This window comes from Tamandua tetradactyla, chromosome 12 (genome assembly GCF_023851605.1).
Source record: "Tamandua tetradactyla isolate mTamTet1 chromosome 12, mTamTet1.pri, whole genome shotgun sequence".
Taxonomy (NCBI): Eukaryota; Metazoa; Chordata; class Mammalia; order Pilosa; family Myrmecophagidae; genus Tamandua; species Tamandua tetradactyla.
Window position 1 is genome coordinate 99,928,408 of NC_135338.1, and position 17,675 is coordinate 99,946,082.

The following is a 17,675-nucleotide window of genomic DNA, read 5'->3' on the forward strand; positions in this document are numbered from 1 at the left end:
CGTGTGTGGTGCACGGCACGGCCTGCGCCCAGCAGAGCCCCCCTGCAGTGAGCGGAAGTGGGGTTGGAACCCTGCGGGGTCCCAGGGCTCAGGGGGCCTCCTTCAGCAGGAACTGGCAGGGCCACGCTGGCTGCTGCCCACCGGGTCAGTGCTACAGGGCGCCCGGCCTCTCCCGCCATAGCTTGGGAGGGAGGGGCGCCTCCCACAGCTACAGCCACCCACCCACCCACCCTCAGAAAGTCTGCTCTCGGCCCCTTGTTCCCAGGCCCTGGTGACGTGAAGTTGCAGTACCCAGGAGAGAATACCTCTACTAGGGCGGCACGAGGGACCTTAGGGAGCACCGCCAGGCCATGCTAAGCATGTGGGCTCCTAAGGGAACAGCCCCCCGGAAGCCCCTCTGGACGCAGAGCCCGTGGGGTGTCCTCCCCTGGGGAGAGCATTTGTGTTTGTGGCCAGGTGAGTTTCAGCCAGAGTTGCAGGTTGGGGCCTCCTTAGAACCTTGTGTATGCACGCGTGTGTGTGTGTGCATGCACGCACGTGTGTGCGTGTGTGTGTGCACGTGTGTGCGTGTGTGTGTGCACATGCAGGACAAATACAAGGTGCAAACTCGCAGGCCCCTCTCAGGTGACTTCCTGACCCATGTCAACTCCCCTTCCTTGAAAACTGTCCTCAGTCACAAGGTCAGCATGGCCTGCTCCCCACACCTTTCTAGCTGCAGTGCCAGAACACACACACACACACACACACAAAACGCTGTGTGACATTTTAAAGGTTTGGGGACTCCAGGTTGAGAAGTCCTACCATGCTTAACTTTACTGCCTCTTCTAAGGACCCCAACTATAAGTCCTCTACGCTGACAGCTGTCAGAGATAAGCTGTGCAATCTTTGAAAAGACTTATCAAGCTTATTTCACTGAAGATGCACTGGCCCCAGTTCCACAACTGCTCCTGCTCATGAGAAAGTTGCTGAAGTGGCTAACTGTTTGTGTCCACACAGTCAGGTGACTGTGTCCAGTTGTTTGGTCAAACAAGCACTGGTCTGCCTGCTGCCGAGAGGGTATTTCATAGATGGATTTCCATATATAATCAGCCAATTGCATCTACAACTGACTGCATCTACAATCAACAAGGGAGATTTGTCCTCAGCAATGAGGGGAGTCTCCTCAATCAGCTGGAGGTCTTAAAGCCAGAACTGAAGATTTCAGAAGTTAGAAAGAGAATTCCTGCCAGTACTTCAGCCAGGCAGCGTCTCCTGGGGAATTCAACCTCACCTGCAATGGAGTTTCCAATTTGCAGCCTGACAGAATTCAGACTTGTCAATACCCACAGTCATGTGAGCCAATTCTTATACTAAATCTCTTAATATATATGTAATATATATTAAATGTAATAACATATCCCATCGGTTCTGTCTGTCTGGAGAATCCTAACAATCACCTAATTCTCAGAATCACGAAAATCCCAACGACCCAATTTTGACAAAGGACTAGCTCCTTTTCTGTGTGTGCCAACGCCACTGAGCAGAGAGTGGTGGCTGACACTGGGGGAAAACAGTGACTGGCAAAGCTGCTTCCCCATGCTGCAACTTCAGGCTTTGAAGCAGGACCTGTCAAGTACGAACGTTACTTATCATTTTCATGGAATCTGGTATTCTCCAAAGGGCACCTGGCCCGGCCACGCTGCGGTGCCAGAAGGAGGGAGACTTAAGGCCAGCAGGGAATCCCGCTCAACAACCGCACAGCGTGGTCCGGCGCCAGGCCTGAAACCGCGGGGGTGCTCAGGGCACTGTGAAAGGTCTACTTCACCTTTGTCAGCTGCTGCTCCGAAGAAAATCCCAAACCAAACACCGTGTTGGCTCTGCTGTCGGCCCACTGCCCGAACTTCTGCGACGTTTTGGTGAAGGTCATGTTTGGTGTGATCGTGCTGTTGATGATCACCTGCAGAGAACCGCCCAGACAGTCCGTCACGGGCCGAGCTGTGCCCCCACGTACAACGCCCAGAGCCTCAGTCCCGCAATCAGGCCTCATCTGAAACCAGGGTCTCTGAGGAGGTGACTAGTGATGCAGGGGCCCAGCAGGATCAGAGGGACGGGGGCTCTGATCCGGGATGCCTGGGGGCCCGAGAGGAGGACTTTCGGCCCCACAGGGAGAAGGCTGCGTGTGGAGGGAGGAGGCAGGGCCTGGGGTGACACATGCGGTGACCAGGCCGCGGCCCCCAGCAGGAGCCAGGGAGGGGCCCGGGGCTTCTCCCCGCAGGTCTTGGGCATGGCTGGCGTCTTGGTTTCGGGGTCCCGCCTCGGCGCCCCGGGACAGCGCATGCCACTGGCTCAGCCCCTGGTCGGGGCATCTTTCATGACAACACGAGGAAGCCAAGACAGTAAAAATGTAGAAACTGAATTAGACCCCAAAATAACTCCTTGCGAAGACTTCTGCTGGCACAACAAGCACGGGAAGCCCCTCCCGGGCCTGCTCTGGCCGGGGGTCCCCCTCTCCTGCAGCGCCTGTGCTGACTCAGGCAGGCCGTGGGAAGCAGCAGCTGCAGAGACTAACCCCAGACAGTCTAAAGTAACATCTTACGGGTTACCGGCAGGAACGCTCTCTCCTAAGCAGGGGACACTTCCGAGAACTGCCGTTGACTCCCCCGGTCTGCCAATGGGCCTTCCGAGCACCTGGTGCCCCAGGCCCGGCCCCCCCCTCCTGAAAATGTGCCCAGACAGCCGGGGCACGGGGCCTCCCGACAGCGGGCAGCAGGCGCACCATGGCCAGGTCAGCCGGGGACGGGCACATTACAGACGCCACTCAGGAGGCACGAGGAGGGCAGGGGCTCCTCAGGAGGGTCGGGAACCCCTGGCTGAGCAGGACGCAGGCACGGAGAGGCCGGGCGTCTGGGAGGAAGCAAGCCAGGTAGAGCGGCCACCCTGAAGACAGGGTGGCCCTCGGTGGAAGCAGCGGGCAGCATGTGGCAAGCGCACCCCGCTTTCCCCCTCCCCTGTCTGGCCATCGCTCACACCCACTGGGCAGCCAGAGGGCTGAGGCCCACTGGTGTGCACGGCAGGTCAGCTCCTTAGGAACCAGAGCTGTGAGAAGAAGGCGAGAGAAGGAACTGGAGGGGAAAAGGACACACAGCACCTGATTCATTCGTACATCACCGAACATTTATGGGCCCTGACCCTGGGCCCGGCCCCCACTGGTCACCGCTGCAGAGGTGGGGGAGCCTAGGTCGCTGGTCAGCAAAGGGGAGGCATGTAAACCAATCACAACAAAACAACATGATGAGTGTCATAAAATGTTAACAACAGGTTGGCTCTGGCAGGAAACCTGGGGAGCCCTAAGATGCTAAAGCAACAGTCAAGAAAAACGCCCTTGGAAATAAGGGATTCTGAGATGTTTACGTGAGGGGTGCAGTACAGCCCCCAGCTACTTCCTCATCAGAACTGTTTTTACGAAGATTGGAGTATGTAACGGCCCACGCCAGCCACAAGGCCGTGCTTTCCATACTCACTCAAATCATAAAAGTTATGCTTAGCTCTAAGAACCAACCAAACAAAATGCCACGCAAGTAGCAACCAAAGAGAGCTGGGGCAGCTACAGTGATATCAGCTTAAAAAGACAGTAAAAACCCATTGTGAGGGACAAAGACCGTCATTATATACTGATAACAGGATCAACTCAACAAGAAGAAGTAACAGCTCTAAACATACATGCACCTCATAGCCGGCCCCGAAATATATGAAGCAATTCAAATACTTTTTTGATAATCTGAGCAGGAACCAATAGCAATCAAAGTAAATATTATAAAGTGTGACTCTATTAAGGCTTATTAAAGCTACGTTTGTTCTCAACAGTCAACACTTCTGTGTTGATATAACACTGATGATACAAAATGGGAAGAGAAAACGTTTTGCTTTCCCTGGTAGAACTTGAGTGAAATATTTTGGTAAAGGACAGAGCCTCCAAACACAGGTCCTTATTTAACTATAAACGGCTTTGGGCAACAAGTAATGTCTGTATAATTGTTCCACATACGAACCTACTGAGTCTGCTAATGAGACATCAGCTCAAGAAGAACCCTAAGCCATATTAATAGAAGCAAGTAGCATTTACTGAGCCCTTGTAGGGCGCTTTCCTTATACCAGTCACTTAAACCTCACAAGCCTGTGGAGTACGACTGTCATCATCTTCATTTCACAGAAGAAGACACTGAGGGTCAGAAAGGTTGAACTAACCTGCTCAAGGTAACACAGCTGAGAAGTAGCAGAGCCTAGAGATAAAAAACCAGGTTGTCTGACCCCAAACCCTGATTTCTCAGCTTCTCCATTCTGCTGCTGCTTGTGTTACATGTGATGAAACCCACAAGTACTGTCACTTCTCTTCCCCTCTGTGAAGTAGCCTGATGCCTTCATGGCGATCCAGATAGCTTTTTCTTCCTCTGTGATAATTCTTCCAAAATACCAGTGCCCATGAGTCTAGACACACCTTATCAAATGTTCTCCAGAAACCAAATGAAACAGCAGAGACTTCCGCCTGCTGTCACCAGACATTCTCAAGAAGTGGGGGCAGGAGAGGGGGTGTTGAAAATGCAGATCTAAACCATGGGCAAATGTAGGCGACAGCTTCTGGGACCCCCCCAAACCTTGGAGGTTGGCTGGGATCCAGCTTGGCACTAGCCAGGACTGATATGGTGGAAGCAAAGCAGGCGTAGGGAAGGGGCGAGGCTGGAGCTTGATCAGAACGGACCCCAAGATCCCGGAGGGCCAACTTCAGCCAGTGATGCAGGAACTGAAAATTATGATCACCACCAGATACTGTTATATGCCCACCCAACGCAGAATACGTCTGATGATTCCAAGGCTGCAGGCAAGGGCGTGGGACAGTGAGAGCTCCAGCAGAGAGCTGAACGGGGTACTGGTGGGTAACAGTCACTCTGAAAGACATTGTGGCTTTCTCCAGCAAAGCTGAAGATGCACATTCCCTACCACCCAGCAACCCCACCCTAAGTATATACACCCGAGAGAAACCCTTGTGTAAGCACACCAGGAGAAACGAACAGCAATGCTCACAAGAGCAGATGCCCTCAACAGCGGAATGGATAAGCAGACTGCGGCACATTAATACAGGGAAACTCTGTCCAGCAGTGACATGAACCAAGGCTGCCGGCCTCAGCAGAGAAGCATCACAGACACTTAAAACAAGGCTGTCACACATGCAGTGTGAGTCCACAGCATGACTCCACTTACATGAAGGTCCAAAACAGGCAATACTAAAACAATAGAGTGCTTTGGGGCAGGGATGACAAACCACAGCCTTCCCATCCAGGGCACAGCCTGCTCTGGTGAAGAAAACTGTACTGGAGTGGCCCGTCCCTCACTTACACACGGGCCTGGGGCTGTTTTCTTGCTGAAAGGACAGAGGTGAGAAGGGCCTGCAGGGCTCGGACACAATTTAAAAATTCCTAACTGCAATCTTGTCGAGAAAAGGCTTGCCATCCCCTGCTTTAGGGGAGACACACGTGGAAAAACTAAAGCAAAGCAGGGGAACGTGTGACACACATTTCGGGACTGGAGCTTTCTTACGGGGTGACACGGGGAAGGTCTCACTAGGGGAGGCCCGAAAAGGGCTGTCCAAACGGCACTCCACTACTTCTTCAGCGGGGGGCGGGGGCACACAGATGCTCCATGGGGCTGCAGGGCCCCCCGTCCCCAGGGGGATACCGGGAAGTCACGGTGGCTGGATCTGTGGGCTGTGACCTCGGGGACCAGGTGGGTCTGGGTAGCCTGGGGGGAAGGGGGGGTCACAGGAGCGGAGGGGGTGCAGGAGTGGGGCAGCGTGGGAGCAGGGGAGTCACGGGAATGGGGGTGCAGGAGCGGGGGGCATGGGATTGGGGGGCATGGGAGCAGGGGTGCAGGAGCGGGAGGGGGCGCAGGAGGGGGAGCGGGCAAAGGGAAGAGGCTGACTCCATGCAGCCACCACGGGAGGCCGTCCAGATGGCGGTGGGGACAGGGTCAGAAGGGGACAGGGGCAGGAGGGGACGGAGGCAGGAGGGGACAGGGGCAGGAGGACAGCAGGGCCCAGAAAGGGGAGGGGTGGCTCAGGACAACAGAGAGGACACTAAGGGGGTCCTGCCCCGCACCCAGCCTCTTCTTCTGTGGCCAAGGCCACCTCCCCCGCCCCGAGCTCCTCCAGGCTAAGCCCCCCCTCCCGGCTCTGGACCCCCCCCCCCCCGGGAGATGCTCATCAGGGACAGCAGCCCTGCATTCCTCCCCAAGGCCCTCCCGGCACAGGCAGGTGGAGGTGACAGCCTGGAGACCTGCCATGGGCAGGGCTGAGTCACGGCTGCTTCCGGAGGTCTTAGTCACAGGTTCTCTGGCTTTTTAAATCCCTGGAAGAAAGGACGCCAACGTCTGCTGAGAACCTGCTGTGTCTTCAGAGCCAACCGGGCTCGCTCTCGGGAAGGGGCTGCACAGCACCCACGCGAGAAGACTCAGCCACTGCAGAGGGGCCACACGTGCTCTTGCTCACGGTTTTACACTCCAGAAGTACCTGCCACCCCCACCCCAGTGGGGCTTCATACCCTCAGTGCCCTGAGCCCCCGTGTCGCTGTGGGCGTTGGCGCTCTCTGCAGGCCAGCTGACTGCCAAGGCTGCCCCAGTGTGGGGGTCAGTGACCCCACAAACGGCCGCGCGCCGAGGGCAGCGGGAAGGATGGAAACCTGCCTCGATCTCCCACAAAGATGGGCACCCCCAGCTCTGCCAGCAGCACCCAGGAGCTGAGGGCAGGCGCCCGACCCACAGATGCCCTGGGAACGGGGTTCCCCCAGGGCTGCCTGCTTGGCCCCAAATGCGCCAGCCTCCCGCAGCCATGTCGGGAGGACCACGGGCTGGGCCAGCCTCGGGGTAAGCTTCACGGTTTGGTTCCCTTTGGCAGAGACCCCACCCCTGCCCACCCCCTCTGGGGACCCGTGCCCCTGCGTCAGACCCGGAGAGGAAATGGCAGGCCCGCCCTCGCCCCCCACTCACCACCCCCCACTCTGGGCTGGGGCTGGGGAGCCAAAAACGAGCGGGGCAGGGTCCCAACCCAGAGCCACCGACCCCGTGGCATGAACACAGCCTGAGACGCCCCCCGCCCTGGTGTGAAGGCAGCGGCTGTGGTGAGCACTTGGCACATCTTCTCCAGTCAAGAAGGAATGCCCTAGGAGCTCAGGGAAAATGGAAATTGGGAATTTTCCTACGATGGGAAGAGCTGAGCGCCCTTCGGGGAAGGGCAAGTTTCCATGCACCTCCCTGGCTGCACCCCGGCTGCACCCCGACAGATGCCTGGGCAGGGCGCAGCACTTGCTGGCCCGGCCGTGCAGCAACAGTGGCTGAGGGCTGCGGGACTCGCTGCCCCGGAAGCGTCCACTCAGGGCCTGGCCTGCTCTGGAGGAGCCTCACATCCCTCTGACACCAGCGGCTGTTAGTGGAAAGTCTGTTCTTCCATTTGAGAGGGGTGGGGCACACTCCCCAGCTGGCCGGAAGCACCAGGTGAGGCGGGGGGCTGAGGGGGGGCAGCGGGGGGTTCCACATGGCCAGAGAGCCAGGCCCAACCCTGGACCTGCCTGGGGTCACGGGCGGCAGCCGGGGGTGAGTCTCACCCAGGGGCTAAATGCATCTGACTGTCTCAGCGCAGTCCAATATCTGGGGTCCAAAGTCTTAAAGTGGGGCGTCCAGTGTGGCCAGGCACAGTGGCAGGGACCAGGCAGTGCCCATCCACCCCTTTGGGCGCTCAGCCCTGGGTCTCCAGGCGCCTGCTGGGGCTGCGGGGTGAGCCACGGAGGTGCACCTTGGCAGGCTAGGGCCCTGAGCAGGAGGGCCGAGGCTCAGGGCGGGTGGTATCCTCCCCATCCAGGGAAGGGGTGCTCAGTCTGGGTTAGCCACAGGCTGTGGTGGCGGGGGGTGACTTGGAAGGCAGCAGCACATGGGCGGGAGGGGCTGCAAGGTCCAGCTGGGTGGGGGGAGACCAGGCGGTGGCAACAGTGGACCCTCCCTGTGACTCACCACCCCAGGCCCCTCTCCGTCCCAGCTGCCCGGGCTGGTGGCACAGGCTGTGCTCCAGACCTTGGCTGCTGGGTGACTGCGCTGTCCAGTGTCCCTGCCCAGGGCTCAGCACCCCATCCTCAGGGCGAGTCTTCAGTCGCTGTCCTTATCGCTGCCGCCCCTCCCCACCCCACCCCCACCCCGCACCGCCGTCAGGGCAGAGCTCCGGTGGCCCCAGGCCCCTCCGAGGGGCCCCCAACAGCTTCTGGCTCGGGTCTGCCTTACAGAGGCGCGGGTTCCCCATGCCACCTGTGAGGGACCCCGTAACTCCATGATCGCCCCACCCTGGGCCTCCATGAGCTCATCGTGCAGTCTAGGGGTCAGCCCCCCGCTTCCCACGGGCCAGCAGGACTCATGGTGGGGGTGACAGGGCCTGACCCCGCAGACCACCCAAGGCCTGCTAAGGGTGGGGGCGCCTTCCCTAAGAAAGGCCCTAAGACGGGACCTGGCGGACGACAGCCCAGGGGATGCGGGGTCCTGTCCGCTCGGCAGCTCCGAGCAGGCAGGTCCGAAGCTCGGACTGGGCAGGAGGTGCCTGGTGGGGGCGGGGAGCTCAAGGGCGCCCTCCCCTGCACCCGCACCCCAGCACGTGCCCCCGCCCCGACTCATCGGCTGCTCCCAGAGCCCTGCCAAGTGTCCCGACCCCCTGCTTCCACCGAAGCGCAATTCCTGTGGCTCTCCGGACGCCAGGTGGGGCCGCGTGGAGGGGACCGCACACTGGCTGCGGGACGGTGCGGGGACACGCTCCCCAGCCAGGGACGCCCGCTCCGCGGAGGGAAGGGGAGCCCAGTTCCTCCTTGGCCAGGCTGCTGCACCCTCTGCGGGGAGGCCACCTCCATCTGTGCCTCTGCAGTGCTGGGAGGACACGGGCTGGAGGGAGGATAACACACACCTTCTCCCGGAGGCTCCCGATGGACTGCCCTGTGCCCTGCCCGCACCGGCCCCATGCCCGCCCTGCGCCCACCCTGCGCCCACCCCGCGCCCTCTCCACGTCCTGCCCCCTGCCCCTTACCCCCGTGCCCCTGCCTCCTGCCCCGTGCCTGCTGCCCTGTCCCCGGCCCCCGCCCTGCACACTGTGCCCCGTGCCTTGCATCCATAACCCCTGCCCCGTGCCCCGTGCCTGTGGAGGGAGAAGCCACACCTAGGACCAGGAGCCACCCTACTCCCCAGCCCAGACCCCTAGGGAGGCTGACCCAGCGGCAGAAGGTGGGGGCGAGCCCAGTCCGAAGCCCCTGCAGGGTCCGAGCCAGGCCCAGAGCTACAGCCTGGAAACAAAACAAAGGGTACGTGCCGTGCTTCAGAGGCAGAGTCGCCAGACGGACGGAAAAGGGAATGGAGACTGGGCCCTTTTGCCCTGAGTACCTGCAAAGGGAAAGGGGACAGGTGGGGCAGAGGGGGCAGTTGAACTCCAGGGCAGCAGGTAATCCAAGGGAAAGCATCCAGCACGATGAGCACAGATTAGAGATGGAAAGAGACTGTAAAGCACCAAGTCTCTTGATGGTGCTTCTGCGACATCCCTACTCATTCTGCTCCCACAGTAAAGCGGTAGAGACATCTAAGAAGACAGCAGAGGACACTGAAGTACGAGGGGGAAAAATCATTTTGAGAAATACTCTTTAATAAAACTCCAGTCCCGTGCCCAATAACACCGAAATCAGACCAGCAGTCACACCCAGGGGTGCCATCTGCAAACAAGCTGAGAGGAAGGTCCTTCCTTAAGCACTTTGTAATAGCCTCAGGAGTCACGAAGTGCAGATTTCATCACTGCAGCACTGCTTCTAGGAACCCATCCTAAGGAAATACCCCGGAGGAAGCGATAGGTATGTGATGACTGACAAGGGTATTTGTTGATTGAAGAGGCTCATAATCTCTACTAGCAAAAAATCAGAAGCCACTGAACTCTCCCACCATGGGGGGAATCACGGACGTTCCAGGCCCGTGGCTGGATTATTAGAAGCACTACATGTTAATTATGAGGACTACGGGGTACCAGGGAAATCTACTTTTTTTTTTCATTTAAATGAAGGGAAAAAAAGCAGAATATGTGTGATTACAGCCTGAGCTTGCCTGTCGGGTGGCGGCCACCGCTCTTTTCAAGCGAGGGCAATGCTCTGGTAGGAGAGCCGGCGTACCTTGGCCCCGTCCACGCTGATGACCCGGTAGCTGCTCCTCGTGACATCGTAGAAGTAGGACACGGTGACCGCCTGCTTGCTCGCCGGCACCCAGTTCTTCTTGGTGCCGGGGTCGATCTGGAAGACGTGAGCCCGCGTGGTGAAGATGGGCTGCTCCCTGCAAGGGAGAGAAGGCGCCTGAGTGGGCGGAAGACGACCCCCAGCACCTTAGGCTTTCCAGGACGCCCGCTGGCCCAAAAGGTTGTAAAGAGACGGCAGGAAAGAGGTATATGCGTGAGGACAGGTAAAAGCAGACAAGGGACAAGCAGTCACGCCACCCCGCCCTCCTGGCAGTGCCTCAGGCTGCGGCTGCAATGGGCCGAGGGAGCAAGCTGCTCAGAATTCAAATCCCCACTCAGGGATTTTGCAGCCGGACAAGTGTCCAGTTCTCCTTCTGACCTCCTGCTGGCGTTTTTAAGTTTGGGAACCAATTCATTTTTAGGATTCTGCAACAGTGTTAGGATTCTGCAGCCCATTTGCAACATACCGTTATATTTCTATTAAGTACTTGTCGGTGTGACAGAATTATTTTATAACCTTGTGAGAATCTGCTTAGTCTACTTTTGGAACCAGACTTTTCAACTTGACCAAGCCTTAAAGTTTTGTTTCCAACTTATAAAAACCTTTCAGGTTTCATATAGAATGCATCAAATGCATCCCTTTTGCTTATTCCTGCCTCTGTATTGTCCCTGTTGCTTTTTCACTCCACACACCTTGAAGCACTTTATGTGATTACTGACCAAACCAGCATGTTGCCCATGTTTTTTTTGTTTGTTTAGTGGGGAATTAGATTTTGACAACAAGCATTAATGGATAAGAAATGTAATGGATTCCATTGCATTTCATATTTTAAGGTATCTACTTCACAAAGTAACACAAAGTGAAACAGATTCTTTATAAAGCATGTTGATCTCTGAAAGAAAGGATGTTTAGGTAAACTGCCTCGAAAATCCTGATCATCCAAAATAAGGTAAAATAGAAAAAGAAAGCCACCAGGATATAAAATAATCCCAATATTCTAAAATGCTACAGATTTAATAAATGCTTATTAGAGAAACAAATTTAAATCAAAAGGTAACTTAGGCAAATTAATTTTTTTAATCCTTACTGTAATTAAGAAATCAAGATTTAAGGGATGATTTTGATTCCTGAATCATTATGTATATAATCCTTTTTGCCTCATGGTATGCTGGAGCAGACAGAGAGACACACCTGAAACTTCTGATGATGATTGTACAGCCTTTATCTTCTGCGCCTGTGATTGTAAAAACCTTGTGACTAGCCTTCATTTGTACCCAGTTTTGTCCAGTTTTCCAACTTTAGAGTCACATGATCACTAAGGAAGCCCTGAATGTTTAATTAATGAAGGGTCTTGGGTCAGCCCAGAACTAATCCACAACAAATCCAATGTCATCTTGATAACTGAGACTCGATCTAACCAAAGGGGACTTTACCTGACAAGTCCACCCTGTTCATACACAGCTTTGGGACACAGGCGGTACCGCGGTCACCTCTAATTCCATCACCTGGGGCCACCGTTCCCATTAGCCTACAGCTGCCCATCCTTTAATTCTATAAAACTATCAGAATGACTGCATTTCAGGGAGACAGATTTTGGGCCCTGGCCATCTGCTGTCCTACTATGCGCCTAGTCATAAACTCCTTTTCTCTTTGAAACCCGGGGGTCTCAGGAACTGGTCATTTGAGTGCACTGGGCAAGAGGACCTATGGCCTTTGTCCGAGACCATTACCACACCATGAAAACGCAGACACCCAAACAGGTGCAAGAAATCAGAAAGGAGAAGTTACTTTTGAGCGCTCTGGGCTCCAGGTGCAGTGGCTTTGAGCACAGTGGACTTTGAACTCGACTGCAGAAGATGCACTTTTGGAAAGAAAGCTCTTTGTTAGCAGACAAACTTCCTAGAAAAGCAATCTGCCGCTCGGGCCTCAGGCAAGGGATGCTAAATAACACCACTGGCAACACGACAACCAGCAACACTCCATCACGACATTTGTCCAGATGAGTAAAAACCTCGGGCGTTGTGGAAGCCTGAGACCAGCCCTTCTTGCCCCGCTGGAACTTCCCTTCTGGATCCCCCACCACCACCGCCCGCCCCAGGACGCGTGGCCTCGGGATGGGGTGATGAGGGCACTGCTGTCCTCGGGCAGTGGTGGAGCTCGCCCACCCATCAATCCGAAACCAACACTGCCCGGGGCGGGGTGACCACTGCACATGCACCTGGGGCCGCCTCGCTGTGCCCCCCCACCTGCTGTGGGGGGCACCAGCCCGCGGGCAGTGCGCGGTCACCGCTGAGCCTCGCGGCCACCGCTGGACCTAATGCCCATGCTCCCGCCATAGCCCAAGGACTCAGCCCAGGGAACACATTTTGCAAACTTCCAAGTGCAGCAGCAGAAAGGAGAGAGAGCACTTCCTCGCGGTGCTCTCCGGCCCGTGTGAGAGGAAGAGTGATTTAAGGACAGTAACAACAGAAAGTGTTTCTAAAGAATCAAACTGTGCTGAAACCTCTGCCTCCCCAACAGGCTGGGGGGTGGGTGCTGGGGGGTGGGTGCGTGCGAGAGGAGCCGGCCCACCCAGCTCCCAGGCTGCCCTCGGGTCCCCACCCCAGGACCAGGGACGCGGCTGGTTTCCGGCTGTCCACCATCAGTCCTTCCCAACCCTCTGACAGAAATGAGCTGGACGAGCACCAAAACTGCGTCTCCAGGCCCCACGCTGGACCCCCTGGGAGGGTCTGGGCAGCACTGCTTTCAGCAAGAGCCCCAGGTCGTTTTATCCTCAGGGAAGCCAGGGGCCTTGCATTAAAAGGAAGGGGGCTGTGGTCTCCCGGGGGCATCTCTCCTGAATGCCCCTCCATGCCCAGGGATCACAGCGTGACTAGGGACAGGGTCTTTGGGTGCAAAGGGTTGGAGGGGGCGGCGGGGTCATGGAGGAGGGGGCAGCGTGTGGCGGCCAGGCACTGACCATCTGCTCCGTGTCCCGGAGGCCTCCAGGAACGAGGCAGGGAAAGGACGGCAACAGGAGGGGACGGAGCGAGCACCCAGGACAGGCCCCCCTCCCAGGCCGCCCGCTCAGCTCTGCGGACCCACCAAGTCATCGGGGTCCAGGCGGCCACCCGTGGGCAGTGTGGCCAGGCACCCTACAGGGCGGGGAGGGAGGGCCCCGAGAGGCCCTGCAGGGTTCCACTAGGTCAGGACGGGCACTCCTCGGGCCACAGCCCCACTGACCTCGGGGGGGACAGTGGCGACAGCAGGGAAGTGGGCAGCCCCCGGAGATACCCATGGCACCAGGATCCCACACGAATGGCCAAATCTCAGGGCAGTGGGGACTTCCTCAAAAATAGCCGAAGCCTAATGGTACTTAAAGGCCAAAAAGACAAAGAGAAGGAACCCAGCAGCCGATACTCACTGCGTGCTCACCGCACTATCGGGCCTGGAACGCAGGCTCCCATTCAGTCATCACAGCCATCTGATGAGGATGGGGCTGCAGAGTGGGGAAACTGAGGCAAAGAGAGGCCAAATAACCTGCCCTGGGCCACACTGTAGGTGGCAGATCTGAAACGTGACGCCAGCTGCACGTGGCACGAACACTTGCCCTCTCCACCGTCACCTCACCCACGCGTCCTAAGGCAGTGGCCGCCCGCCCCACACAGTCCCTGAAGTGGCTCCCACAACCCCCTCCTACGGCATAGGTGCTGGGGTGCAGCTCATGTGGTCAGGAACAGAAGGCAGTGACCCTGTCCTGCGAGGGGTCTCCCCAACATGTCAGAGCCAGTAAGCGCCATGTTGGGGAAACCCATGCTGCAGGGAGCTGAGGGGGCTCTTGCCCCCACCCAGCCTCCCCATGGAACTGACCCTGCCACAGCCCCCCAGCTGGAAGCAGATCTCTGTGCAGTCAAGCCACCCCGCATACCCCAGGACACCCCAACTCCAGCCTCCTGAGACACTGGACCAGCTAAGCTGCACCCAGATTTCTGATTCACAGAAACTGAGATACAAATGCGTGCTGCCGCAAGCTGCCAATCTGTGGCAGTTTATCGCACAGCCACAGAAAACTGATCACTGTCCCCTTTGCAGAAAGCGCACCGGGCTCCCAGCGTGCCGTGTCCACTCTCACTTAATCCTGGACGCTGCGAGGGGGCAGAATTATCTCCTGGGGATCTGGTGCAGCAGAGGGTGGGTTCAGGCACCCCGGAGACAAAGCTTCACATCTTTATGGGCAATGTCAGAGTGTTCTATAAACCTCGTCATGAAGTTTAGAAATGAGACCCCAACTTTGAAAAAGTGTCTTTTCTCACCTGAGACAATAAAAGAGCTGGAAGTAGGACACAGAAGTCAGTTCCTCTAAGCGTGCAAATCAGTATAAATAGAAAAACTCAAGAGAAGTAGAACTTTCCGACGCAGGAGGCCACATTTCCTTCCCAGCAGGGAAAGCTGCAGGGCGCCTGGATCAGAGAGCCTAATCTTATCCTCCGCTGTTTGGTGCTCGATGTTTGGGAAGCACATTTCAAATCCACTCCCATTCCTTCTCCAGTGCTTTAAATAGAAAGCAGATGCCTCCGGATGGCAACGTGTTTCTTTCCGCAGACAACATAACCTACTGTTGCCTTGTATAATCCTCTTGGAGATGAATAAACACCAATTGCTGTTCACTGAACACATCTGGGGACCTGACAGCACTCATCCCCAGCAACAACGAGGCACTCTGGGTAACACACGTGTGTTTGGGATACGAAAACCACTCAGCAGAGAGAGCACTTGTGCTTTAAACAATTTCTGGAGCCATGTGGAATGATTCCACAAAGAACTGGCATTATTTTCTTTTGGAGGAAAAAGAAGAATTTTTAAACATCATAATCCTTGACTCGCAATGCTCAGCTCAAGACTTTTATGGAGCCTGCAGAATCTCATGGTTCTTATTTCTCCTACTTCTGTTTGACTCAAATCAAAACGAATCACCTGGTCATTATTTTACAGCCACTCACATCGTGTCTGAAAGTCTCATCTGGTGCCCTGCCTGGTTCACCTGCCCCAGTGTCAGCCTCCCCAGGTGCCATCCACGCCTGCGCCAGGACGACGGCTCCGGCCCACAGGGAGGCCCCGCCCACAGCTGGCTGCCCGCCCCTGCCCCGCCCACAGCCCGCCCCCTCCCGCCCACAGCCCGCCCTCTGCCACGCCCACAGCCCGCCCCTGCCACGCCCACAGCCAGCCCCTGCCACGCCCACAGCCAGCCCCCCTGCCCCGCCCACAGCCCGTCGTCCGCCCCAAGGCCCTCCTGGCTCAGTCTCCTGCCCAGCCAGTCCGGGCGACCTGCATGTCCGCAGCCAGAAGCCTTCCGCCCGCCCTGCCCCACCCCACCGAGCAACCTGCATCCGAGTCCATCCCCACCCAGGCCACAGCCCTCCCTCCCCTCTCAGCCCCCCCGGGACCCCGCAGCGGCCTGTGGAACCCATGCTGCACTCTCAGGACCCAGACCCTAGTGGGCCCATCATAAGGGCCCTGAAACCCCCGCTCTGTGACCCACAGTTCCCACCCTGTGGCCAAGACAGAGTCCCCCAGGGTCTGACAGCCGTGCCCCCAGCACGTCCCCCAGGGTCTGACAGCCGTGCCCCCAGCACGTCCCCCAGGGTCTGACAGCCGTGCCCCCAGCACGTCCCCCAGGGTCTGCCTCAGGAGATGCTGGGCTCTGCTTCACACAGGGCCCCGGGAGAACCACCTTTCCTTGCAGATGTCAGATGAAGCAGCTGGAATGCCTAAAACACGCGACTCCAAATCAAGTGACTACAGATTCGGTAGGTGGCGGGGAGAAAGTCACTACAACTTAAAAAAAACTGACTAGCCTTCCTTCACACCGAACAACCAGGTAGAAAATATAATGGTGTTTTAAAAATCCCATTTACAGTAGCAACTGATTTCTAGGAATCTATTTAAGAAGTATGCGGGATCTACATTTTGAAAAATAAAAACCACTGAGGCACGGAAGACAGCTTGAATAAATAAGGCATTCTATTCTTAATAGGAAGAGTTGATATAAAGATGTCAACTATCTCTAAATTAGTACACAAATTTAACACAATAAAAATATCCCTGGGATTATTTTTAGAACTAGACAGGGTTATTCATGTGGAAAACTCAGCATCTGAGGATCACCAAGAAAAGCCAGAAGATGAGGGGCAGAGAGGAGGCCTAGCCTGTGCAGACACGGAAACACGCTGTTATACGGTTACCCCAGCAGGACAGGAGATTTTGGAAATAAATAGGTCAATGGCACATAGAGCCCAGAAACAGAAGTCCGAGGAGTGAAGGGTCTGGTAAGGCAGCTGCCACTGGGGGACGCAGGGCTTGCTCCCCAATTCCTGTTAGGATGGCAGGTGTGTGCCTGGAGCCCAGCCCTGCTGTAGCAGCCACCACCCAGTTCCCTTAGGGACCCCCACCCCACCCCCACCAGTGGCCAGGTCAGCAGACCCCATAGATGGGGAGCGCCCGTCACAGGTCCCCTCTTTCACTGACCGGGGCTCCCCATCTGGTGACAGTGCCTCAGGGCGTGGACTCAGGGCTGCCCCGTCGAAGGTGCACAGGCTTCACAGCCCCGCCCACCAGGATTCTGGGGGGGCTTCCAGCAGACGTCAGCCTCCTGGCCCCTGGGGGACGTGGCTGAAGCTCCAGGAGCTGCCACCTGTACCACCACCTGCTGGAGACAGGGCCTGTCCCCTGAGAAAGGGTGGGCGGGTCACAGGGGCAGGGCCCTGCGGGGAGCGGCGCTGGGATGGGAGGGGGCCACCCCTGCCTCCCCCCGGGGGCGGGAGCTTCGCTGAGGCGTGGGGTGGACAAACAGATCGTGGGTGCCCAGGGACGGGCTCGGAGCAGTCAGGCCCCCACCAGAGCCGCTCGGGTGCCCCCGGCCTGGATGCAAGCCCCCTGGTGAGCCGTGGACATGCCATGTTCAGGTGCGCACACTGCCTGGGGCCCTCTGAAGTCCGTGGGGGTGGAGGAAAGGGGCCCTGAGAGGAAGCCGGAAGCTGGGGTCAGCAAAGTCCGGAGGAGAGAACAGAGGAGAGGACGCCACCACGGACATTGAGGAGCCAGAGCGGGCAGCCAGGCCGGCCACGTCCAGCCGTCCAGCCCGAGGAGCCAGAGCGGGCAGCCAGGCCGGCCACGTCCAGCCGTCCAGCCCGAGGAGCCAGAGCAGGCAGCCAGGCCGGCCACGTCCAGCCCTCCGGCCTCTGCTCACCAGCCCGTCAGTCCCCAAGCACCCACGACCCCCGGAGTCTGACAGCAGTGCCCCGGGACGGCCCTGCTCCCCACTCGCTCTGTGGAAATTCACTGTTAAGACACAACCCCAAATACCTATTTCTAGGAAAACTGGTAGGAGAAGGTGGGGTGGAGGAGCAAGTGCTCGTGGTGGGAAGTGGTGATGGC

The 17,675-nt window shown here is 57.3% G+C and overlaps 1 protein-coding gene across 5 annotated transcripts in view; it reads right to left on the reverse strand.

Moving 5' to 3' along the window:
- HOMER2 (homer scaffold protein 2) overlaps positions 1-17,675 on the reverse strand; it is an 84,851-nt gene that overhangs the window by 20,099 nt on the left and 47,077 nt on the right. For all 5 annotated transcript variants that reach the window (XM_077124316.1, XM_077124317.1, XM_077124318.1 and 2 more), the window contains exons 2-3: positions 10,203-10,359; positions 1,805-1,936 (exon numbers count right to left, since the gene is read on the reverse strand). In XM_077124316.1, coding sequence (XP_076980431.1) covers positions 1,805-1,936; positions 10,203-10,359 — 289 coding nt within the window. The remainder of the gene's footprint in view (positions 1-1,804; positions 1,937-10,202; positions 10,360-17,675) is intronic.